Genomic DNA, 26,341 nt, shown 5'->3' on the forward strand with positions numbered 1-26,341 from the left:
CCTGTCTCTATTTTTTTTTTTTTACAAATAATTCAAAGCAGCAACCTAACCTATCTTCTGATGTAGGACTTTCCATTCCTCACTGTTCAGAAGACAGTGGTGAAACTTCTGGACATACCCTTATTGTTAAAGTAGGACTGTATTCTTCAAAACATCTCTTAATTATTTTCTTTCAGACTTGCTCTCTTTCCCTGACCTCATTTTATTTATTTTTCTCATTGTCTTCTCTTCCCTCCCAGGACTTAGCCTGGACTTTTGCCTTAGTTTAGCATTCCTTGCAAACCTCTTCTTCTGTTGCACCTTTCCTTTTTCCTTTCAGTCCTCTTCCTTTCTTCTGCTTAGCTCTGCTAACCAATTTTTCTGTTTAGTTCCTTTCCTGCTTTTCTTTCTCTCACTTCCTGCAAAAACCCTGAATACACAGCACTGACCTTGAACTCATAGGACTCTTCAATGATGACCTCCAGTTTTGGATGTTCACCCAGTATTGGCTTCCCCATTTCTGCAATACGTTTGGCTTCCTCTTCCTCCATGGTCAGTTTTCTTTCTGCCACCTCTGTGGAAGAAAACATAGATATACAGTGAGTCTCCAATATACTAGTAAGAGGACAAGGCCAAAATCAATACCAAAAGGGCTGGATTTGGAAATTAATTGGTTTTGTTTCTTTTTCAAGGGCTACATTTGCATTCATCCTATCAACTGTTCACCAGAATTATCCAGGCTTTATAGCAGTGATACACTCTCTATATTTCCATTCCCAGACAGACACAAGGTTTTATATGTAGATTTATTGCAAAAAACCTAGGAATTTAAAAGAGGAAGAAACTCATCATCAAAAAGCACACCAGAATCTTGCTCTCTATATACAGTATGTTAACCCACAGATTTAAATCTTGGGTTTTTTCAGCTGTCTTTTAAAGTCAACATCTGCTTGTTTTCTGCGTGTGACGATTTCTGCCATTTGTCCATTGTTTACAAACAGTTTCTTCTTGTATTAAAAGATCAGTTTCTGAATCTTATAGGAAACTATGATATATTACCAAGCATGGCAGAGAATACAACCAATACATTTTTCTTCTCATATTTTTATGTTTTGCTTTTTAATATGATAAGATCTGAATGAAACAGAATAAAGGGAGGGTAAGTTCGTTCTCTTTGCAAAAATGTGGCTTACCGAAAATATTGGAACTACTTTTCTTTTTTAACTGTTTGCAATATTATACTTAATATTGCTACCTATGGGCCATATAACCCTCTGAAGTTTAATTATGCTTATATTTTTGCTGGATTGTAGCCTTGGTAATTTAAACATGAATTTTCTATTTAGGTCATTGTGAGGGCTTATTATCTGAAATATGACTCATACATTTATTAAATATACATGCTTCCTTTTATGATTTCCTAGATTATGAAATCATTACGTTGTGTATCTCTCCCATTCATTGCTTCTTATTTTTGCTATGAGCAGATCAGTGTCCAAAAAATGTCACAATTTGGATCTAGTATTTTAATATTTCAAAAGAGAAAAAGCTGCATGTGAAATGTATTTATCAAAATATCAAGTTTTTATTCATTCTTTTGGAACACCTCTGTTATACCAGAGTTTGCAGTGAGCTTTAATCCTATTAGAATTTTTATTGGCCAAGTGTGATTGGACACACAAGGAATTTGTCTTGGTACATATGCTCTCAGTGTACATAAAAGAACTATCTATTAACTAACTATTAACTATCATTCATGAAGAAAATCATAGTTTTTATTATGTTAAGCTTCTATAGAAACAATTCAAGATTTCAGTAGATTAAAAAAACAACAACGTAAAATACATTGATCAAGGGAAGGAAATCAATGTGTGCTTTTGTGGCACTCGTTGCTATCAATCCAGCTTGGAAGAGACAAATGCAACAATCATTAGTTTCCCTTCCCAAAAACCAAAACTTGGATGAAAAAACTCAATGTTTTTTATTTATTTGCTCATATTGCAGGGAAGAAAAAACCTTCAGCTGGTATCTGTTAATCTCTTCTACTATGATGTAAACACATACATTTCAGCTTTTGCATGTACCAGCATATATTTTCTCTTATGTTTTAATTTATTTCATTAATGTTTTTTCTTTCCTGAGACATTTGTCTCGTATAAAGAGGAAAGAAATGCACCTATTTTCAGGAAAATAAACCGTTTTTATCAACATGGGATTGATGAGCAGGCTGGATAAAGTTTTATTTTTCAGAATTGGAAGGGAATCAAACTGCCTCAGGGCATTGGTACTATGTACTTCACCTTATAAATGACTAAAAGATAGATCCTACTGTGGCTTGCCTATAGTGACAGGCAGTGGGCATAACATGATATTTTATGAACATTACTAGCAAACTCAGCAATTGGGGGAAAAGTGACATTCATTTAACTTTGGCAGTCTTTTTTTAAAAAAACAAGATTCATGTGGTGTCGAAGGATTTTTTTTAAATATAATTTTCTTGAAAGTTTTAAAAGCAAGAGAAAAAATTAATACAAACTAAAATAAAGTGAGAAGGAGAAAAGGAAGGAAGGAAGAAAAAGAAAAGGGCTAGAAGAAAAACAGAAAACATTAAAAAAGATATAAAGAAATGGCTTCTGATCTTCTTTACAGCAGTTATAAGTACAATTGTAGATTTACCTCTTTTTCAAGTTACACCATGAGTCCCTTTTTTCTATCATTTATCCTATCTAATAGTTATAGATCATAAGTTCATTTTTTCCTGTTTTATACAAAATAGGTCATAAAGGATTTTCAGTCAGCAATAAATGTACAGTAGATATATTTTCTCTTATCAAACAGGTCAATCTGGCCATTTCAGCAAATTCTATCATCTTCACCAACCATTCTTCAATAGAAAGTATTGCCAAATCTTTCCATCTTTGAAAAGATAAATAAGATAATTTCTGTGATAAATCACACAAAAGATAAAAATTTTCCCGCTGCAGTTATCAAATATAAAAACAAAGTTCCATGATTCCCTCTCCAACCATTTAACCATTTAAAAAAAATCCCAAAAGGAAAACTGCTTGTATATTAATATACAATTAGTTGTATATTAATATTTAAAACCTTCTGAATTGGTGTAGGCATTTGAACCCCAAATCTTCTTAATTGCTTTTTACATGTCCACCAAGCATGGTAACATGATTCTTCCCGTCATTCACATTTCCACCATGGCTTTGAAGTACCTTTATACTTTCTGAATCATTTTCTGGTATTGTACACCAATGGTACATTATTTTATAATTCTCTTTAAGATTGTAGTAAACTTCAATCCTTTAAACCACACATTTCCCAACTGTAGTCCACTTCATCATACATTCTTTCGCTTACTCTTCTCTTTCAAATTTCAATGAAAGTTTACACATTTCAGCAAAACATGTTCATTTGTACACAATTCCACTTCTAAGTCAGTCTTAGAGTACATAATACCATAAATTCTTTTGTCTAATCTTTCCGATAATGGTAAATAAGAAAACAACTGACAGTTATGCCCTTCTGCCATCAGTTATTCTCTTGATTTTATTTTAAATTCCCGTTGACAGAATTCTAGTTTTATGTTTGCCTATTATTTCTTGTCTATAAAATGCTTCTTGTGCCGAGAGCCACAAAAGTATTTTAAGGCATAACTAGATTTGTATCTACTCCATATTCTTAATAGGGCATATCTAACATAGTGATTTTAGAAATCTCCATTAACCTTAACTTTGTCGTACCACAAATACTCATGCCACCCAAATTATCAGGTCATGTTTTTCTAAGTCTAAAAGGCTTAGAAGACACCCAAAGATGCTTTTTATCAAAAGGCAACTAGATTTTCTTTGTTTTTCCTTGAAGATGTTTCGCTTCTCATTCAGGAAGCTTCTTCAGTTCTGACTGAATGGTGGAGAACGGAAGGATTTATATTCCTTGACCAAATGACTGCAAGGAATATAAATCCTTCCATTCTCTACCATTCAGTCAGAACTGAAGAAGCTTCTTGGATGAGAAGCAAAACAAAACAAAAGTCCAGTTGCCTTTTCATAAAAGCACCTTTGAGACAGCCATGACCTAGAAGACTGAGAATCCCCATAGACACTTAGAAGACACATTCCATTCTTTTCATCCAAACCAAACTGTAAATACAATTTGAAATCAGGTAAACCCAAGTCTTTCCTTTGCATCTTGTAATGCCTTATATTTAACTTGTGGGTTGTTCCCCTTTGCTGTACAAATTTAGATGTAACTTTTTGCCAGAGTTTAAATGATATAACAGTTATCAAAGCTGGTACTGTCTGAAACAAAAATATCATTCTCCACAAAGCATTCATTTTTATCATAGAAATTTTCCCCAACAATGACAATTGTAATTTCTTACAACTTAATATATCGTTTTTTAAGCTCATTCCATGTCCTAATGTAAACATTTTGAAATACATATACTTCATATTTGTCTTAGAAGATATTTTATCTTCTAAATCTTTTTCTTCATCAATTCTTTTGATCTTGTTTCCATATTTTTGAAAACATCTTTGTCTTATAATTATTAATCTTAAAATATGCAAGTGTACATTTTTTTTAAAAAAAAATATCTTTGATGTCTCTGTTCCCTTTATCCTCCAGAATCAATACCAAATTATTGGTGTTGCAAGTGGTCCTTGACTTATAAGTCTCTTTTTAAATATTTACTTCCACAATTCCCTCATTTTGACTTATATTCAATATTTCAAGAACTAAAATAAACAGGAAAGGAGAATGGTCAGCTGTCTCGTTCCTCTTTATATATCATAGAGTATTTTTAGATCTCCATTGATAGTTATATGAGCTTTCTGTGAAGTATAGATCAATCTTATCAGTATTAAAAACTTGCCAAAATTCACATTTTTCATAATTTTAAGCAGTTTATTTCAAATTCTCAAAGGCCTTTTCTGCATCTAAGAAAATCAATGTGGCTTGTTTTTCATTGTGTTGCTCCAAGTATTCCAAAATGTCCAACATATTTCTTATATTACCCTTTAAACATAAAGTGAGTAAACACCCACATTGATCTTCATGAACTGCAAAATTATTTTCAACCTCTCAGCCAAAATCTTTGCAAACAACTTACAGTCATTATTCAATAATTACATTGGTTAATAGTTTCTTGTTAAGTCAAATATTAATGCTACATTAACCTCTTTCCAGCTCTTTCCACTCTGTAAAACAGAGTTCATAATATTTTGTAAAAGTTGCAAGAGTTCATCCTCAAAGCATTTATATTTAAGAAACCACATTATCTGTTATTATAATATATCCCTCTTGTAATTTCAGTAGCATTTTCTTTTTTTTTTTGTAATTAGTATGTCAATAATTTCCCTGCTTTATTTGCAAATTCAATTTTTTTTGTTTTTTTTTATAATTCATTTTAGTGTTAATATAGACTATTGTTGCTGTAGAAGCTTAATTTGTTGAGTAATATTTATCTTCTATGAAAACTTCTTTAATCCCCTTTTTATCTTGTTCAAAATAGCTTTTTTCTCCTCTCTTCTTTTTGAGTTTACTATTATGTTGTATAAAATAACCTTTGTGAAATCTTTGTTTGTATCCCAAACCATTCTTACATCTATATGTTTATTAAGATTATTTTTAAAAACTCTTTTAATTATTTTTACAATCTTCCACTATTTCTTCTGGTCTAAACACTTTTCCTGTTTCAGTCTTTTAGAATTTCAAAACTTCCCTTATCTATTCATGGCCAACTGGAACATGGAAAAAATATATGGAAAATTATGCCAATACCAGCTGGACAGATGCACACAATCCCTGTGACATTTCATAATTCCCATTCTCGATACACCTTGACCGTAGCCCACCAATCTTTTCATCTTCTCTACTTTACTAAATCAACAATTATATTACATGCGTGGATGTAATTATGTTTACAGAATTGTTATTTTTCTACTGATGCCACAAAACTTAATCGACCATATTCTCTATAGTATTATCAATATACAGAAGGGCTTCCAAGAAACAAACAAATAATTAACTCACCTAAATTCTTATAGATACAAGGGATGAAAAATACAGGTAGTCTTTGATTTACAACTGTTCATTTAGTGTTTGTTTGAAGGTATAATGACAGTGAAAAAAGCGACTTATGGCCACTTATGACCACTGTAGCATCCCCATGATCACGTGATTTACATTTGGATGCTTGATGACTGCTTCATATTTATGATGGTTGTACTGTCCCGGGGTCACGTGATCCCCTTTTGCGACATTCTGACCAGCAAAGTCAATGGGGGAAGCCTGATTAACAACCGCGTTACTAATTTAACAACTGCAGTGATTCACTTAACAAATGTGGCAAGAAAAAGTTGTAAAATGGGGCAAAACTCACTTAACAAATTTCTCACTTAGCAACATAAATTCTGGGCTCAATTGTCATCATAAGTCGAGGACTACCTGTAATAGCCCGAATAAAGGAGAAAACCAAGAAACAAAGATAATAATCAAGAGGGAAATTGTAGAAAGAAAGTAAATTAAGAGCCCTGGTGGTGCAGCAGACTAAAGCACTGTTATTACTGCTGCCTGCAATTACTGCAAGTTCGAATCTCGCCAGGCTCAAGGTTGACTCAGCCTTCCATCCTTTCTAAGGTAGGTAAAATGAGGACCCGGATTGTGGGGGCAATAAGCTGACTTTGTATAAATATACAAAAGTATGAAGGCTATTGCTTAACGCATTGTAAGCCGCCCTGAATCTCCGGAGAAGGGCGGCATATAAATCAAATTTAAAAAAAAAATTGGTGAGTTAAATCAGACTGAAATAATTTATCATGTGATGTTTGTACAGTCTCATGCAATTTATACAACACACGAAGATACTTCAAAATTTGTGGAGTAACAGCTTAGAAACAGGTTTACAAGCAACCAGCCTTGTCCATGGTACTGAAAGATGTTTAACTGTTAAGCCTACCGATGTTCACTGGCTATTTTTCCTACAATTTATTAATTGCTGCAGCACAATACAGAGCTTACAATTAGTGCCAGATGTACTATGTCAAACCAAATAATGGAAAACTGAAAAACCTTATTTGCATAAACGCTATCTAAAAGGGCAGAAAAGAGCTTTGAAGAACCTTTAATTAAGCGTAGATGCATTTTAATATCCTCTCAATTAATTAGCCAGATTAATATTCCTCAGACAAATGTCTGAGTAAAATTACTGAATATAATTGTTTAAATATATTATATTTCACTCTCTCTCCCTCCAAGTGTCTTTGCTTTGTTTCCCTTTATTCTTTGTTTAGCCTCATTTCTGAGTCTGTTTTTCTTCTTTACATTCCATTTGTTTCAATAAAAAGCCATACGTTCTTTTTCAAGGATGTGTCTTATTATCCTTTAAAATATATCGGTGTGTACTAGAATTCACTTCCCCCCCTCCAGATTTTTAAACTTTTACATCTCTGGGTAGAGCAGTGGACCACAAGTTGAGCCAAGCCAAAATATGCAGAAATCTAAGAAATCTGAAGGCAGCCCTGATGGTGCAAAATATTCAAGAACAGTTTTCCCCCACCCTTGGACCATCGCCACTTTCATGAAAATGGAAATTCATCTGAAAACACAACAGCGCTAGTTGCACTTCTTTATCCATTACTAAGTAATAACCTCTATTTCAATACAATGGATTTTCCTTTCAGGAGGAGGTGGGGGGAAAAAAATCCATTTTATGTGCCATCAATATTGCAAAAACTGCTTCCAATTTTACACTCTGCAGTTGTTATTGTTACTATTAGAAACTTAATCACAATTTTTACAGCTTTCTGTGTATCAGAAATATTCAGTTTGTCGCTATCTAAATTAATCTTTAAAAATGTATTTAATTGGGAGTAATAACAAAGTCAGGCAGAGTCAAAAGACAGGCAAGGCATTTTAAAACTTGTAGTGATTAACAGCTCAATCCTTACTGCTCACCCAAGATACCCAGTATCTCGAAAGAGCATTACAGGTGCAATCCTCTCACCAGTGTCACATGAGTTGACCCACCTCGGTGCTTGAAAAAACAGTAGAGTCTGTAGCTATGGTAACAAGCATCTTTTCCTCTGAACTTTCTCTTCTCCCCTTTCTCTCCTGAATGCTGACCTTTCTTCTTTGAGCTGGCATGCCAAGCAAGCATAACACGGAGGGTTCCTTCTGTATTTATGAAGTGTTCAGGTTGTTTTGTGAGCACAAAGCGCTTCAAATGATAAATCCTGCATGACTCCTGACCTCAAGAAATTATTCAGAAGCAAAATACCTCTGCATAGACTTCATATATCATTAAAATCTTGTCTCAACATAAAATCTCAGCTACAAAGTGTATTAACTCTACAGAGCCAGCACATGTTGCAAAGTACATAAGTAGAACAGAATAGAGTAGAATAGCTTGATTGTCACTTTGAATGTACACTAATTGGCATACATTAAAAAGGAAATTTCATGCATTCATGTTTCAGGCAATGCCATCTTAATTATCCCTGCAAGAAAAGAACAAATCCAGCCACCTTTTGCCATCACCAATATATCAAATTGCCACAACAACATCTGCATTCATCTCACCAAGTCTCTGGGATGGGGAATCTCCTGCTCCCTTTTTATGTTGTGCGAATGTGGAAAAGTGAACTCACCACCTGGAGTGGGCAGGTATTTTTTTTCCTTCTGGGGTCCTGAGCTTTGGGTGCTACGTGGAAAGGAGGGTCAAAACAGCCCCACCTACCTCTTCACTGGAGAGTTTTACCAAAAAAAAAAAAAAAGGAATTGAAAGGTGTGTCAGTGTTGAGAAAGAATTAAGCTCAGAAAACAGCAGTGATAAGAGGAAAAGGAACTCCAATCGAGGGGCAAGCGCCACAGCAGCAGTTTTCAGATAGCAAGAGAAACCATCAATTTTTAGACCTGCAAGACCACTGAGGGGCAGAGCTGAGAAACGGAGGAAAAGAGCCTGATGGGCCTTCAATATCAAACAAACCAAGTTGAGCTTACTTGCCTGCAGCAACTTAGGTGCAGAGCTCTGCAAACCAGGTCCAGAATTATGACTGTGAGGGCTGGGGGTGGGGAAGAAAAGCTCATTCCCAAGTCTAAAAAGGAGTGAAGAATTTTTACATGCACATGGACTGAGAATGGCCACAAGAGCTGAGGACCTGGTGTGTGTGTGTGTGATTTAAAGAAGAAATTTAAATAGTTAAGAGGCAAAAACAATGCTAATATAGAAATAGGGACATCGAAATAGGACATGAAAGATGGAAATGTATCCCAGATCTTCACACCTTTCGTCATTCCCTAAAGACGTTTTTATTCCAGCAAGCTGGGCTGGCCTAACTCTTTTAATTTGTTTTAATTCTTAAATTGTTAATTATCGGTTTTAATATAGGGGTGTTTTAATTGTGGGCCAAATTAATTTAATTGAATTTTAATACTGTTTTAAATTTTGTATTTCTTGTGTTTTATCTGTTGGCTGTTCACCGCCCCAAGTCCTTCGGGAGAAGGGCGGTATATAAATACAAATAAATAAATAAATAAATAAAATAAAATAAGAATAGAAGTAGAATAATTGCAAACTTATAGTAATAGGAAGCTAATAGAATAAGATAGGAGTTTAAGTTTGCATGAGAAAACAGTTTTGTATGGGAAATGCAATCTCTGTGTCTGTGTTCTGTACCATTTTTTTTTAAAAAAAACCTTAGTAGTGTGTAAGAAATAGTTGCACAAAAGAACAGTAGTAGATAGTATATACTACAATGAATGCCAGCCAGACTCCTAATACTTTAATGTATGAATGAATGGATGAGAAAGAATCAATAGAGAATATTTACCACTTGGCTCATCATAGTAGAAGGAAAAATGATTCTTACTTATCGGTACCTCAGAAACTACAATAGAAAAAGCCAGATCAAAGTTATGATTGTTCATAATGATTATAGCAGCTCTTTATTCTTTTGTCTTTTTGATTTCACAGTTTCTGGATGGTGCTGGAACTAGCATATAGGGTCAATGTACAGGAAGAATTTATTTAGTTGAACAATTCTTCCAAGGGTTTGAATTCTCATTTTCACTAATAGCCAGAACATATATTAGAGCCATCCGGAAGAGGCTACTTGAAAAAGGTGCATGGGTTCATGTAGTAATTTATTGATTTGCATCTCAAAGTGAACCTATTATTTTTCTCCATACCAATGGGAGAAAAATTGTCTAAACACCTGTGGAGATATAGAGAAAACAAACCACTTGTTCTGAAGATCGTATGTTGGGGCATATTTGTCCCTCTGGCCACTAGATGGGGCTAGAGAGCAACAACAGTATATAATGGTTGTATGCTGGGGCATGACACCACTCATCTACTGTATGCCTTCCTCTGTCTGTGCCTACATGCTCTGGTTTGTGGACCATCTGCAAAGTCAGCCCATGTATAATATGCTGTGATAAACCAAATATGAAGTTATTCGAATGCAAATAACTGTTGCAATTATCTCTTTCCAGTGTACATTGCTAAAAGGCAATCTGAGACAAGTGTTCAGTCTCTAATGCTGCATCCAAGTGTAGCCTAGAGGTGTGCACATAATAAACCACATATTCTTCATATCCATGCATATGGACTGCAAGATCTTGACTTCTTCATTACTTGGTAACGTCTGAGTGGTTGCAAAGACTATATAGCTTACTTGGCTCTTCCAAGAAGAAAGAAGTGAAAGGGTCTGCTTGAGCCTTTTGGAAACTATTCCCCATGTTGCCTACTGAATTGACCCTGCTGTCTCACTCTTAACAATATACTGGATCTTCTGAGTGATCATTTCTGAAATGCCCACACATACCCCATATTTCTGAATCGTTAAAACTCTCCTCTGCAGCTGACTAAAACATAGGATGACAACGGTAAGAACAATAGCATTGATTACTAGTATTGCAAAAGCAACTTTTTCCTGCTTCTGGCAGTCAAAGAACTTCACAAAGACCACAATAAATGCATTTGTGGGAGGCTTGGTAAAAGGAAAGGAAGGCACAACTAAGCAAAAACCCACAATTAAATACAGTAGAGCACTGTATCAAAATGAGAAGCATGTAGATGAAAATCTGAAAGAAAGGAATTCCAGCTGGGCTATTGCTAGAGGACAATCACCTGCAGGCTTCAAGGGGTAGGGATTTCAAGAACAGATCCATAAGGCAGGAGAAAAAAGCTAACATTTCTTTTGTGGTGTGTGTGTGTGTGTTTGCATGCACATGCAGGTCAACTTTGTCAAGGTGAACACTGCCAAACTGTAACTTAATTATTAACTATTCCTGGTTTGTTTGCATGAGTCTTGGTATTCAGCTTTCAGATGGATTGCACCCTAGACTCCTAGCTGCCAACTTCAATTAGTTTGAAGATGCCAAGCAGGGGAACAAACCTGTCAGTGTTTCCCATCCCTGCTTTCCAGGTATTGCAAAAGGTTAGGGAGGAAAGAATTCAATTTTTAGTGCTGCTCATCCAGAATTAAGCAAGTATTAAAGGACAGGAAGCTGATAAAAAGCTCTTTTTCTTGACAAGGAGAAACAGACAATGTATTTCCAGATAGGTTAAGAAGTTCATCTCATTGAAGTAGGCTTCTAACCAAATTTTTTAAAAAGCCACTGATTTTATGTACCAAAAAGAAAACACCTGCTTAATTAGTTAGCTAATGTCTGTATATAGACATTGGTCATAAGCCTTCATAAAGACTATCAATTGCCTTTTTCCGTGGTACGTCTTTTCAGCCTCCCTTATTCAAACTGGTGAACAACAAAGATAAATGCAATACCTTATATAAAAGTTTGAACTGACTCCATATTAAACATTAGAATGAGCAAAAGCCATTTAAAGGCTGAATTGAAGAGATGTGTCTTGACATTTTTGGAAGTATTGAATTGGATGAATGAAGTTGTAAATTTTCTTGTCCCTCACTGGGAGAAGGAAAAAGTGAAATGGGATAAAGCAGAGGTGTTAAACTTGCGGTGTCACATTTTCATTACGTGATGTATCATGACTTTTTTCCCCTTTACTAAAATGGGGGTGGGGTGGCCAGCGTGTGATGCATCTGGCCCCTGAGTTTGACACCCCTGGGATAAAGGGTGTGAATTCCATTCCTGGGAAGCTGAACTTCTGGATGGGAAGGGTGTAATTGATATTGATACGATAGCTAACATCACAAAGTTGATCCTAGTCGGTGATTAGGATAGTATACCTGCTTTGCTGTGTTCCATATAGTATGATATGTTTGTTTTAATTTGTATTATATTAGTAACTACAAATTATCTTAGTAACTACTGTTAGTCCTGCAAAAAGCATAACACACATTTTGCACGTGTAACCCAAGAAAAGTCAGAAGGCAGATCTTAAGGACTGCCAAAACTTTGAAGAGTAGAGAAAGTGCAACATAAAAAAATATGAATATAAGAAAGAAAGGAGGAGGGAAATGAAGTTACACAAGGTATAATTGTTCAATGTATATAATTTATGGAAGAATGTTGCACAGAAATATTTGTACTCAGATGACACACTGTTTAAGGAGAGATGAAATATTTATATTTTTTTAAAATGGAAAATAGATAAAAAATGTATTTAAAAGAAAGAAAGAAGAAAGCAGAAAGCTGAAGAATCAAGCCAATTAAAAAAAAAAAACCCTATGCAGTGCAGAATATTGGAAAGGGGAAGGGCAAAATTTAAAAATAGCATGCCATAGGTCCGTGATGGTGAGCCTATGGCATGCGTGCCACAGGTGGCACGTAGCACCCTGTGGGCACACGAGCCATCACCCCAGTTCAGCTCTGCCATGCATGCATGCGTGCCTCCCACTGGCCAGGTGGTTGGGTCTCTGCTGTGCATGTGTAGGGGGTTGGGAAGCATGCATGGAGGCCATACACACATTGCATTTTGGGGGTTCAGGAGCGGGCTTGGTCTGGAAAAGGTTAGCCATCACTGCCTTAAGTATATGTCTTTCAGCTCTTTGGATTTTAAGTCCCATCATTGCCAGCCAGCTTAATGCAATAACTGGAAAATATCAGATTTGAAGCCCAATATATCCGGGTGCCACCAGATTGAAGAAAGCTAAATTAGAGTCAAAAAGACAATGACAAGCTTCAGTGCAATCTTCAATGCAATTTTTTCCAGCACTCCTGAAATGCTTACATTTTCTAAATCTAACATGACATAGAGTAAGTGAAAATGTCATTGCCATTCTTAACTTATTAGTCATGATCTGTCCTGTGCAGTAACAGATGCATTTTTATATTACTCTGCCTTTGACATGTCACAGATTAACAGAATTTGAAGTCCTATGTCCACATGTCCAAGAGATGTCAATTCAAGCTTTGAAAAGGAGACCAATTGTAGGAATTAATTGAAATAGCAACTTGACAAGTTCATTGGAAGCAAGAAGATGCTACCTAGAGTGCATGGGATGTGGAAAAGGACTTAACACAATGTTCTGGCCACCCTTTTTTCCTAACACGGTCAGAATTTCCAGTTCCTCGCTTATTAAAGCAAGAGCAACTTTCTATAAAGCAAGTGAATTATTCAGGACTTTCTGCAAAAAAAAAAAAAGAAGAAAAAAAAGATAAGATCTGAGCACACGAAGGGGTAGAATTGCATCATTTTAATACATATTATTTGGGTGAAGGAGAATTAATTGAATTTGCACACTACTGAATTAGAACTGCACAATTATTATGAATACAGCTGTGACAGATCTTCTGAAATAAAGAACTGTTAGAATTCTAAGAGTATTTAGGCTCCCATTATTCTCATGATTTTTTTGGGATGCAAGAAATTCATGTGACTTTATAACCTAGGAAAGAAATGACTGTAGAAGCAGACCCTTTCCCTTTCCTAGACACAGAAAAAAAATCACTAATTATACTGGTTTCCTGACTCTTGTGTTTATATTATGAAGTAAATATATCCATGAAAATTGCCTGCTCTGTTCCCTTCACCAGTTGTGAGATAAGATTCAAATAACCAATCACAACGGGTATGGTTGGTTAATGTACATTACAGTACATGAGAAGGAGGCACTATCTTTTCTAGAGTTGTTCAGCTGCTGTTGATAATAAGAATATCTTTTTTTTTTTTTGCTTTCAACTCTAAAGAAAACGATCAGCAATTTCCTCCAAAATCTACCCAACTCAAAACTTTCTGCCATGGTACTTAAAAAAACCAAAACAAAATAAACCTTTCTGTTTTGTATTTCTTTATTTCATCAAAACACAAAAACACAAATAACTTAATAATACTGAGCATGGATTCATTTTGAATTCTTCTCTCTGTAATTATTATTTAAATCAAACCACAACAGGTTTCCTATAATTCTGGATTACATAAACTATTCTGTGAAAAGCCTGTGGTGAGAATAAAGCTAAGAATTTTCCCCTTTGTTTTATGATGGCAAAATTCTACCAAGAAAGACTTAAGCATTTCATTTAAATTGTTTAGGTTTTTGGGGTTCTGCTTGTGGGATGGAATCAGGGCTGCTGGTTAGTTGTGGCCTGATATTAAGAGGTGTGCCAGGAAAGTCAGAAAGAGCAGGTCATGGAAAATGGTAGTAAATTATGCTAGTAACTGGCAGGAGAGGATACGATAGAAACTTTAAAGGAAGGCATTCTTAACTTTGCACACAACTAAGTTGTAATTAACTAAAGGTGACAATGATGGTGGCCCCATCAAACTCTAACTTGGAAATCCTGCTCTTTGTAATGAAAGAGAAGTTGTAGGGCAGGTACTGGCTGCTGGCTGCTTGTAATTTGACAGTTCCAATCTCACCAGGCTCAAGGTTGACTCAGCCTTCCATCCTTCCAAGATTGGTAAAATGAGGAGCCAGATTGCTGGGGGCAATATGCTGACATTTATAAACTGCTCGGATAGTGCTGTAAAGCACTGCGAAGCAGTATATAAGTCTTAAGTGCTAATGCTATTGCTAAGTCTCCTGTTCATGTGTAAAGAGCACATCCCTCCCTTTGCTTCCTCCAACGTGATTACAAACAGGAGAGTGGAAAATGTCTAATGTCAGTTAATTATTATCATAATGGGACGAATCAAAGTTTAGTGGAACTATGACTGTCCAAAGAAGCTAACTCGAATGTGATTTGCAATTATGCTGATGCTGTAAACTGCTTAGAGAGGGCTGTAAAGCACTGTGAAGCGGTATATAAGTCTAAATGCTATTGCTATTTAAACATATATTTAGTTACAATAATTATAATTACAAGCATACAATAATGCTCCTAGAAGTCATCCTTGATTTGTCAACTAAAAGGAGTAAAAAGCTGTCTTCTGAATTCCTGTTGGTATTTGGTTAATAATGCCAAAATTAAGTCCTTGAGTCAAGTGGATGAAATGGCCAATGCAGGAAAAAATGATCATCTGATTTGGCTTCCCCAATTGACAAGAGACAGAGAAATGCTTGTAAAGGGATGAAGGCAGCACATCAAACCTAACTACACGAAAGCTCTCCAATATGATCAGCAAGGAATATTGGCGAGGTAGGAGGCTGTTGGAAAAGGACTGCCAGAACAATTATTGATAAAGCATCTATTATCCAAGACTTAATCCGGGATGAAAGTGCTGATCTGATGTGGGCCACGGAGAACTGGAATTAGTATAATTAATTTCTTAGATCTTTGTTTACCAGTCTAAGTTGTACTATAGCAAGCTAGACCTAGAAGGCAGAGAAGAAGAGAGGTACATATATACTTTCCAACTAGATACTTTGTCCAGAAGTCTGCTAATCCTGAAACCATGTTACCTTTGGTGAACAAGGCAGAGTTAGGGCAGGTTATGGACATGTAATCTTGACAATGTTGGACTTGAGAAAGTGACAGGGTCCCTGAGGCAATCAAGTTGTACCTTTATTTTGAATTGTTTTTTTATTTGCACATCTTGAAGAGGTGGATATGATATGAGGAATCCTCGTGCGCTTATTTGCCCCATGCTCCTTTGGCTGATTAATTGGCCAGAAGATGGCTAGAGTGCTGCTGGAGGAAAACTAAGAATGAATCCAACTGCACATGGGTTCAGAGCTGCAATTAAGGTAATCCTTCCTTGGGAAGGAGGGCTTGGATGATCACTTACAGGGCTGTGTAGAGGAATTAGTCAAATACCTGAAGGATAACGTCACTTGGATCCATTCTAAGCTTGAGACTAAGCATGGAGCAGGTCCATTAGAGATTCCCAGGGAATGGACTTGCCCAATTTTCTGGGAACCTGAGGACCTGAGGAAGCTGGTAGGGTCATTGGGGCTGTCAATGCAACTGCTGCTTATTAGAACCTTATCCCTTCTGGTTGGTAAAAGTCACCAGGATGCAGGTGGGTTCAGGCGGTGATTCATACATTGCTCCATGAAGGGTTGCTCTCAGCACAATTTAAGGAAGCCTTGGAATGCCCCCTCCTCGATAAACCATTATTGGACCCAACTTGTCTGGATACTTTTCATCCAGTTTCCTATCTCCCCTTTTTAGTGAAAGTGGTGGAAAAGGGATTGTGTTACAGCTCTGGAGAGTCCAGGATGAAACAGATTGTCTGGACCCCTTTCAGTCAGGTTTCAGACCAGATTATGCGACAGAAATTGTATTGGTTGCATTTGTGGATGATTTCTGCCAACAGCAGGCTAAGGGTAATGTATTCATATTTTCTCTTGGTGGCTTTCAATACCATTGATTTTAGTAGTCTTTTGGGCTGGCTATGGGGTTTGGGGCTGGGTAGCACAATATTACACTGGTTCAACTCTGTTCTCCAAGGCTGGTCCAAGTTGGTGTTGATAGGGAGCATGAGGTCCAGCCCATAGCCACTCCCTTGTGGGATGCCATAGGGCTCAATGCTCTCTCTGACCCTGTTTAATATCTACATGAAACTGATGAGTGCGATCATTTAACATGGAATGAGATATCATCAGTCTGCTGATGATATAAAACTTTACAACTCCATTTCTGGTGATCCAAGAGATGCTGTGACCGACCTTAGTTTTATATAATAATATATACTAGCCATTTCTTTAACAATAAATTTAGCTAATCTGGAAAAACCAAAAATCAAAGTTTTAATGCTTGTTTTTTTCTTTTCCCCTTTACCCTACACCAGGAGTGTAGGCCAAATATGTCACAATACGTCATAGCATGGCATAGAACCGAGGCGGAGGGGCAGGCCCACCCATGATTTCTGCTACGGGTTCGCTTGAACCGGTATGAACCAGCTGAATACCACCTCTGATTAGAAGTCTATCTGTTCTATATTTTACATTAATTGCAACTTCTGAACACTTTTCAGCATATAGAATACATTACATTAGTTAAGGTAGGGTGCTACCAAGATGTGGATAACTCTTGCTAAATTCAAGTGAGTCAGGAAAGAGTCTTTATCATAACCACCATGGTTATAGACTTCTAATCAGAGATGGTATTCAGCTGGTTCATACCAGTTCAAGCGAACCCGTAGCAGAAATCATGGGTGGGCCTGCCCCTCCGCCTCGGTTCTATGCCATCCTATTTAGGCAAATTTTTGAGGCCCGTGCATGCGTGGAAGGCTGGGCGCAAGCACGGAAGACATGTGTGTGCACAAAGTGAGCGTGTGCGCTGGGGGCGAACCGGTGGTAAGAATATTGGAAACGCATTGCTACTTCTAATCTATGAAAGATTAGAGATATTGTGCCTGCAATGAAAGCTCTGTATTGGTTATCTATTACTTACCAGGATGAATTTAAGGCATCTAAAACCCTAAACAGATTCAGGCTCCCATTATGAATTTATCTAGTTGTTAACAGATGCAGGAGAGACTCTTTTGGAGATATCTCTGCTGTTCAAGGCTATCATTCTAGCATCTGGAGGGAACTTTCTCCTCCATTGCCTGCAGGCTATGGAATGCCCTTCCTTAAGAGTTGTTTGATCTTCACTCTCTCACTGCTCAGAAAAATCTGTAACGATACATATCTTTTGCTGGTCTTTTGGTATTTATTTTATTGTTTTAATATCTAAGTTAAACTTTTCATATTGTTTATGCTCTTTAAAATTTTGCTAGCCACTTTTGCACACTTACCAACCAGGGAGGCAAAATACAAATTGAATAAATGAATAAAAACTCCGTCCTCAGCACCTGCTTGAGAGTTTGAGAGACTTGGTTTGGTATAATGGCTAATCTATAAAGTGCTGGACTAGAAAGTTGGAGACACTTACTTGTAGTATTAATCCTTCCTTAGACATGAAAACCAGCTGGCTTACTTTGGGCCAGTCACTTTCTCCTAGCCTAATTCATTTCACAGGGTTGTTGTGGGGAAAATACAAGAGAGGAACATTATGTATGCTGCCTTGAGTTGTACAAATAAAGGCAGGATATGAATCAAATAAATACCTAAATAAATAAATGTTCAGCAGATTTCCTGATGTACTTAATTATAATTCCCATATGGGGAAGGTTTAATCCTCACAACTGGAGGGAAACTGTCAATCAATATTTGTGAAAGCAATATTTTTGTATCATTGTCTCAAGGCTAGCTATGATTATTTCTAATTTGTTTACTCCAGATCTATGGTGGAGCCAATGGCTGAAAGGGGGGGCAGCTTTACATGAATAAGGAGAAATTCCAGTTTAGAGTTTGTTCAGAGGAGGAAATGTCTGAAATCAAACCCTTAGGTGTATATATCTGCCATTTCCCAAGGCAAGGTAGACAGCCTGGCAAGATTCTTGTAATACAGGTGATCAACAATAGAGTATCTATTTGGGCCTCTCTGTGAGTGATTCTAGTTTTTTGCACTTGACAAGATCCACCTTTTACAATCTCATACAAAGATATGCAGAGATATCCAGGGGGAGTCGAGCAAACGCTAAAAGTATCATTGTATTTCAAGTCCTGCCCCTTTTGGAAAAGCATTGTGATCTGTTTACCTTCTGGGAGAGGCAGAATATCTAGATTCAGTCACAGTTTTAACAGATTAACAGAGTTGGAAGGGACCTTGGAGGTCATCTAGTCCAACCCCCTGCCCAAGCAGGAGACCCTTCATCTGCCTCTACCTAGGATTGAACTCAGAACCTCCTGATTGTGAGGCAAGAGCTCCACCTCTAGGCCACAGTATCAACCTTGTGAACTCTCAGGTTTCCTCTTTCCACTTTGTATTCAAAATGTACAAATATATATATATATATGTAGGTCTTTGGTATGTATGTGTGTATATATAATATTTCGGGTTTCTTCCCGTGTAATTTAGGGATATATCCACAATTACACGGGAAGAAACCCGAAATATTAAATATACACACATATATATATGTATGTATGTATGTATGTATGTATGTATGTATGTATGTATGTTTGTATGTATTTTAATGTGTGCCAGTGTGGTCACAATAAAAAATGACAATTAAAATTATCTTATCTCATCTCATTTAATCTCATCTCACTTTACCTTATCTCAACTCATCTTATCTTATTATCCTGTCCTGTCCTGTACCGTACCGTACCGTACCGTACCATCCCATCCCATCCTATTTCATTTTATCATCTCATCTTATCTTATCATCCTATCTTATCTTATACTGCACAAACATAGAATGTGTGCAGCACAATGGTGAGGTGTTGCTTTCATCCTTTGGATGAAAATATCAGATCCTGCAGATGCCTTTACAATGATATACCGTCATTCTGTGTTCCTCTGGCTGAGTCAGAATGACAAGGCTGAACTCATTTTCCTTGTCTGCATATCTGCGTATGTTCACTTTCATCTGTGCAAAATGAACTTGTCACTACAGGTTCACCCTGGCATGTGGCAGGTTCCCTCAAGGGTGTAGAGAACACAGATGCAACCTCAGTTCCAACAAACCTCGGTTCTTTCTCTCCAGCTGAACCCTTTTCCTTACATCCTAGCAAGGGTTCGGGTTCATGTTATTCTCAACAATGGCATTGGTTCTAAACGTTGAGGTGAAATCCTTGAAGTATGAAGTCATCCCAAATGAAAGACAACATTTAGAATCTAGGCTTTAGACAAGAAAAGGACAGAGCAGAAATCCAAACAGAGAAAAGGAGGGGGGGGTAAGGGAAAAATTGACTTACCTTGAGTCAAGAGAAGCGCTATATAAAAAGAAATAAAAAAGAAAAGGAAGGAAGAGACAGAGTTATTATTTTCTGTATGACAGGTTTATAAACATTTTGCATATAACCGTGTTAAATAATAATGAGCTTGCTTGAAGTAAACAATGGCTTTTTGGTAGCCTCATGGTAGAAGCAGGTTTGTAAGCATGTGTGGGAGCCACAAAATGGAGATGAAGCTGTATCAAACAGGTGCAATTGTAAGGGTTTCAGAGGTTCCCCCTTTTCCTCAGGAACCAAGGTGCAGGCAGTAGGGTGGGAAGGACAGGACTTGGAGGTGAGGATTGTGGAGGCAATCAACATAGAAATTTGCAACACAAGACCAGAATCTGGGGCACATCTAGTGGCTTTTTTGGGGGGGGGGAGGGTTGCCTTTGAGTCAGTGTGGATGTCTGCCTGGATTAGTCCCTGCAGTTTTCTTGGCAAGATTTTTGGAAGTGGGTTGCCCTTGCCTTCTTCCTAGGACTGGAAGGAGCTACTGCCAAGGTCATGCACCTAGTTTTGTACCTAAGATGGGACTAGAACTTATGGTATCTGGGTTTCTAGCCTGATTCCTTAACCAGTACTGGCACTTAGCTACTGGCCTAAGGAAAGTATTTCTACCATTTAAAACTCTCAATTGGCTACACCTAAGGAAGCAACTTTGGTTTCAGTAAAAATGAATAAGGAAGTCAGACAGATGCAATGATTCATACTTAGAAATTAAATTTGTATCACCCTAGCTGAATTACTGTCACTCAATGGGGAATGAAATATCATCTTACCTACTTTGTAGAGCTTTTCTACCACAACTTTATGGGTTTATAACAACTAGCTTCCAGTAACTCCTAGATAGCAAGAAAGGAATAAAAAGAAATCTCTAATTGATTGCTGCCATTTTGTGTTCATCCAGATTTTTTCAGTCCAGTTTTGGCAGATGTACTCATTTAACAATAGTGTGAAGTGGAATCCTTAGTGCTCTCTGAGCTTGTTTGTTTTCTTGCAGATATTTCATTATTCAGTAGTAACATCTTCAGTGCTAGAAGAGTGTGAGGCTTGCTCTCTATTTATATTCAGTAACTTGTCCAGTCTATGTTGGTGGGAATGTAGATTTTTCTTTGGTAGTTCCTTGATTAGGCTGTTATTTACCACTTGATTGTCTGCTGTTGCTTCTGGTATCAATCCCTGCTTATCTGGGTATTGATTCATGGCAAGGAGGTGTTCTGATCTTTTTGTTTTCTTTTTAGTTTTTTTATTGTATTTTTTGAAAGTTGTCTAGATATGGTTTATCTCTATGATTTTGTTCATGTTGATCTGTCTGAATACCAAGCTTTTGGGAATTCCCTAATTTAGCTTGTATCTACCATGTTTCCCTGAAAATAAGACCATGTCTTATATTTTTTTGAACTCTGAAATAAGCACTTGGCCTTATTGCCATGCACTCAAAAGCTGATTGGGCTTATTATCAGGGAATGTCTTATTTTGGGGGAAACAGGGTAATATGCTCACAGTTTCCCACCTGAAACTATGGTGAAGTATGTCCAAATTTTTATTGTGTCTTCTGATTGCTGGTTGGTGTTCATGGATGTATTCTGCTAGTCTTCTGCTTATTTGTCCTACAGAATGGCTGTTATATCACTCACACTATATATTGTAGATGAACCCTGTTTTTTGTTCTTGGGTTACTGGGTCTTTTGGTTTACTTAAGATATTTTGGAGAACTTTAGTTAGTTTATGTACAACCATTAGTCTTTTGGTTGTTTCTGAAATACAGGGAGTGCTATCCTTTTCATAGCTTATGTTGGTTGTACTCTAATAGGTTGAGCGAGCAGTATTTTTTTTTTTTTATAAACTTAAGTGGGTATTCATTTTGTTAGAAGATATTATATAGGTGATGTTTCCTTTTTTGATGTTCTGGGTAGTGGTAGTGCATTTGTGCCCATCTGAATAATAGCAATAGCACTTACAGCTTTATAGTGTTTTACAGCCCTCTCTAAGCAGTTTACAGAGTCATCATATTGCCCCCAACAATCTGGGCCCTCATTTTACCAACCTCAGAAGGATGGAAGGCTGAGTCAACCTTGAGCCTGGTGAGATTCGAACTGCCAAATTGCAGGCAGCCAGCAGTCAACAGGAGTAGCCTGCAGTACTGCACTCTACTGTCACTGTGGCTCATAATGTTCTTACATAGCTTCTTTTTGTTGGTAATGGAGCACTTGGTTAGTATGGGTGGGTTTTACGATAGATTTGTGTTTCTAATTTGCTGCCATTTTCACTGCTGATGAGGATATCCATGAAGGGGATGCCCTCAACAATGACAGGGCAAGCTTTCTGTATATAATCAGAAAGCAAAACCCATTAATGAAATGTTTTCAAGAAAACAACCAAGCTCGGAGAGCACCAAGAACTCCACAGTTCAATCCTGAGCTACAAATATTGTTTTCTATTGGTAGAAGTGAAGTTTCACTTATAACAGTTCCTAGACATGAATAAATTTTATAATAGGGCCCTAAATGTAAGAATAATTGATGCCTTTCCCCTAACCTATTGTCTAAACTTTTTAAAAGTTCCACAACTTTGAAGCAAAAGGAAATTTAAACAAATCTGTGCTCCTGGCCTCTTGAGATCAAGAGATAAGATGGATGGCTACAGAGAATAGTATTGTTTTTAATTTTAAACTCTGAACTGTCAGTTTATAGTTTTGGTCTATGAAAGCTGATTACAGTAACTAGTTCATTCTAAATCAGTCAAATAGCTTGATTAGTATTCAAGAAACAACTTGAATACGAATCCTAAAAGTCTCTTCTTCTGTTCTTTTAATTTCTATTTGCTAATTGATAGTATGCTTCTGTCAAGAATATTTTATTTGCAGTATTTTTAATTTTGATTAGAAATGATCTTTTAAGTGTTCAGATTTCTAATTAAATCTCATTGTACTATCTTCTATTTCATATATCTCAATGTAACTCTTAGCATTTTATTTTCTAAGAATTAATTTCTTACGTTTGTGCAATTATTTCTAAAGACAACTATCTTACCTTCTAAATTTATTCTGATTTGTACTCGTTTCTATATTTGCCTATGGTTCAGAAAGAAGAATGAAACATTTGTTTGATTCTTAGAGAAGAATCTGGAGAAGTATCACCGTTTGGAATAAAAAAAATACATTGTCTCTATAAAAATGAGCTGCCAGTGTGAAATAGGAGCTGAACTTTGTCCTTTAGTTTTACAGATTTGCCCTATAATTTATAATCTAATTTCAAGGAGACAATGCATATGCATTGTCTCCGACGTATTCTTGGCATTACCTGGCAGGACAAAATTCCAAATAGCGCAGTCTTGGAACGTGCTGGAATTTCTAGCATGTAATACACTATTGAAACAGTCTACGCTGGCTTGGGCATGTTGTGAGAATGGCAGATGGTCGGATTCCAAAAGATCTCCTGTATGGAGAATTAATGCAAGGAAAGTGCCTCAGAGGGAGACCACAGCTGCGATATAAGGATATTTGCAAGAGGGATCTAAAGGCCTTGGGAATGGACATTAATGACTGGGAAACCTTGACCTCCGATTGTTCAGCTTGGAGGCTAAAGATGCAGCATGGCCTTCTCCAATTCAAAGAGACACTTGTTCGGCAGGCCGAGGCAAAGAGGCAGTCCCGGAACCAGTGAAATCTGGGGGCTGGGCAGGGGACAGAATGTATCTGCCCTCAGTGTGGAAGGGATTGCCACTCTCAAATTGGCCTTTTTAGTCACACCAGATGCTACCATAGTCTTTTGAGATTGAAGGTTGCCAATGATGATGGAATTTCAAGGACAAGAGAAAACCTAATCTATACCATACTATTTCACTTAATACTATTCAGTGAAATCCATACAGGCTGCATGACTTAACTGGCCTGGCCAATTGCAACTGAAGAATCTGACTGCTGCTTCGGGCTTCACAGAAGTTTATGAGTTGAGCTGGGAAGCTCTGAAGAATAGCATTGCAAGGAACGGCTTTTAAAAATAAGCCTGAATCTCACTGTGGTTGTTGACCTTGAATAAATGACATCTTCTACTAACAATGCTGCATGAGTTTTCCACAGAAATGCCCATTAAAGAAGAGCCTAGTATTTAGAACCTAACAAGTATACTGAATAAACAGAATTTGGAATTGTTAATGATACCCTTTTAAATACATTCACTTTTGTAGGGCTATTTAATACTTGCTTAAGGCAGCAGCAAAAGACTATTTGGATAGTAACTGTGTTGGACTGTACCTTTAACATGGCAGGAGGAAATTCAGGATGGAACTACATTTGACAGGGCTATTTTCAAATATAAAATGAAGGCAGGGATGTCATGTTTTTGCAGTATAAATTAGAGGCAGTCCATCTAGTATGCTCCAGATTTTGTGGACTTCAATTCCTATTAGTCTGAACCAGCATAAGCAATGACAAGAGGATTGTCTAGATTCTAGAATATCTGGAAGACATTGGATCTGCCTCAGCTGGCATCCTATATCCCTCAAACCAGTTTATTGGGGGCATTTTTCTGCTTTCTAGCTTTGATATTGGAAATCTGGGAGGGGGAGAGGGGGAAACACTAATTGAAGCAAATGACTGGAGAAAAGCACCAGGAGAAAAAGCTTATTTTCTCCCCCTGGGCTTTGGCTTGTGCTCCTTGCTACAAGTGTGGCCTCAAGAGAAAACATTAATCTCCTGAAGATCTGAGATCTCTGACTACCATTTGTGCTTCAGTCTATTAAAAGAGTGCTCATCTCTCTTTCACTTCTAATGTAGTGCATGAATATTTGAAGAATTCTATGAACTAAGATTCAGTAATATAGAAAAGGGATTTTAGCTTTTTATCAGGGGATGGACACTGCTCACAGAAGCAGGAAAATGACTTTATGGGCCACAGCTTTCTTTGCTATAATAAATAGCTGAACCAGGGTAACTCAATTCCAGCTTGTAATAGACCTTATGGAGTCTATTAAAATAATTGGCACAATCTTCTCAACACTCAACACTCATTAGTGCATCTCTGTCCCAAAGTCACATCATTCAAGATGTGAGAAGACAAAACTGCATGAGACCATAACAAGGCATGTAACATTAGCCTAGGGAAAAATGATCCAACATTTCTACAGCTCATCAACTTCCTCTTCGGTTGTTTCAGTTCCCTTAGTCAGAATGTACATTGTTCACCATTGGTGTGAGAGGAAGAAGCTTGGCCCTCAGAATCACTTTAATTATAATTGTGTTTGTGTATGGATGGCGCATATTTGTAAAATGCCTTGTGATATGCTTTCTCTGCCATTACCCACTTTTCTGGTATAGTGGACATCTGCTTATCCCCTATGCTTTTGGTACTCCATGAGGCTGTTTCAGCAAGTCTTTGAGATCTGAAATAGCTTCTCCTGCCAACCTAACAGTTCGAAAGCATGTAAAAAATGCAAGTAGAAAAATAGGGACCACCTTTGTTGGGAATGTAACACTGTTCCATGGGTCTTTGGCGTTTAGTTATGCCGGCCACATGACCACAGAGATGTCTTCGGACAGTGCTGGCTCTTCGGCTTTGAAACAGAGATGAGCACCGCCCCCTAGAGTCAGGAACGACTAGCACATATGTGCGAGGGGAACCTTTACCTTTTATAGGGAAATAGTTTTGACCATGGTACTTCCCAGTGCTAGTTGTTGTTGAACTAATTCATACTGTTGTTATTGTTGCTATTATAATGATTTTTTAAAAATCTTTTTAATGATGAGTAGATGAGGTAAGTAAACCTGTTGGAGACCTTTATTGATTGGAAAGGTGTCTAAGCCCAGTAAATTAAAACCTGGCTCTGTTGGAAGGCCTTCAGGGACTGTGGAGCCATCAGTGCTTATATACTTGTTTCTGTAATTTTAATGTTTAAAAGTAATATATTATTTATCAAAGTTATTTTAATATCAATAAATTACTTAAAGTCCACTAGGATTGGGGTGGCCGATAAACTGCACAAGTAGGCAAACAACCAAACCACTTCTGGCCTCTGTTTCCAGTGAAACACCATCTCAGTGGAATGCATAATATATAAAACACTGTCCTCCTTTCAAATAGAATCAGCATCTTCACATGACTAAAATGGCTTAAAACTCACATTAATGTGAACTGTTGGTAGATGTACAAAGTTCACATGAAAATTTCCAAGTACCCATGATGTGCGTGGGCTGCTGGTAGTAGAGTGTTGGAATGAAAAGAGAGAGAGGTGAACTCAGAAATTTGGAGTATAAAAGGATTTCAAAAAAA

General features: G+C 37.0%; 1 protein-coding gene across 6 annotated transcripts in view; it reads right to left on the minus strand.

Annotated features, from left to right (window-relative positions):
- Nucleotides 1-26,341, minus strand: part of SLC8A3 (solute carrier family 8 member A3) — a 192,689-nt gene that overhangs the window by 15,706 nt on the left and 150,642 nt on the right. For 4 of the 6 annotated variants that reach the window (XM_070939231.1, XM_070939223.1, XM_070939239.1 and 1 more), the window contains 2 exons: nucleotides 20,052-20,069; nucleotides 429-553 (listed from right to left, as the gene is read on the minus strand). In XM_070939231.1, coding sequence (XP_070795332.1) covers nucleotides 429-553; nucleotides 20,052-20,069 — 143 coding nt within the window. Of the gene's footprint in view, nucleotides 1-428; nucleotides 554-3,317; nucleotides 3,341-6,237; nucleotides 6,246-20,051; nucleotides 20,070-26,341 lie in introns of all 6 variants that reach the window. The other 2 variants (XM_070939256.1, XM_070939248.1) reach the window with 2 other exon arrangements.

The sequence above is a fragment of the Pituophis catenifer genome, unplaced genomic scaffold, assembly GCF_029215685.1.
Source record: "Pituophis catenifer annectens isolate HBS135680 unplaced genomic scaffold, rPitCat1.0.hap2 SCAF_1, whole genome shotgun sequence".
NCBI lineage: Eukaryota > Metazoa > Chordata > Lepidosauria > Squamata > Colubridae > Pituophis > Pituophis catenifer.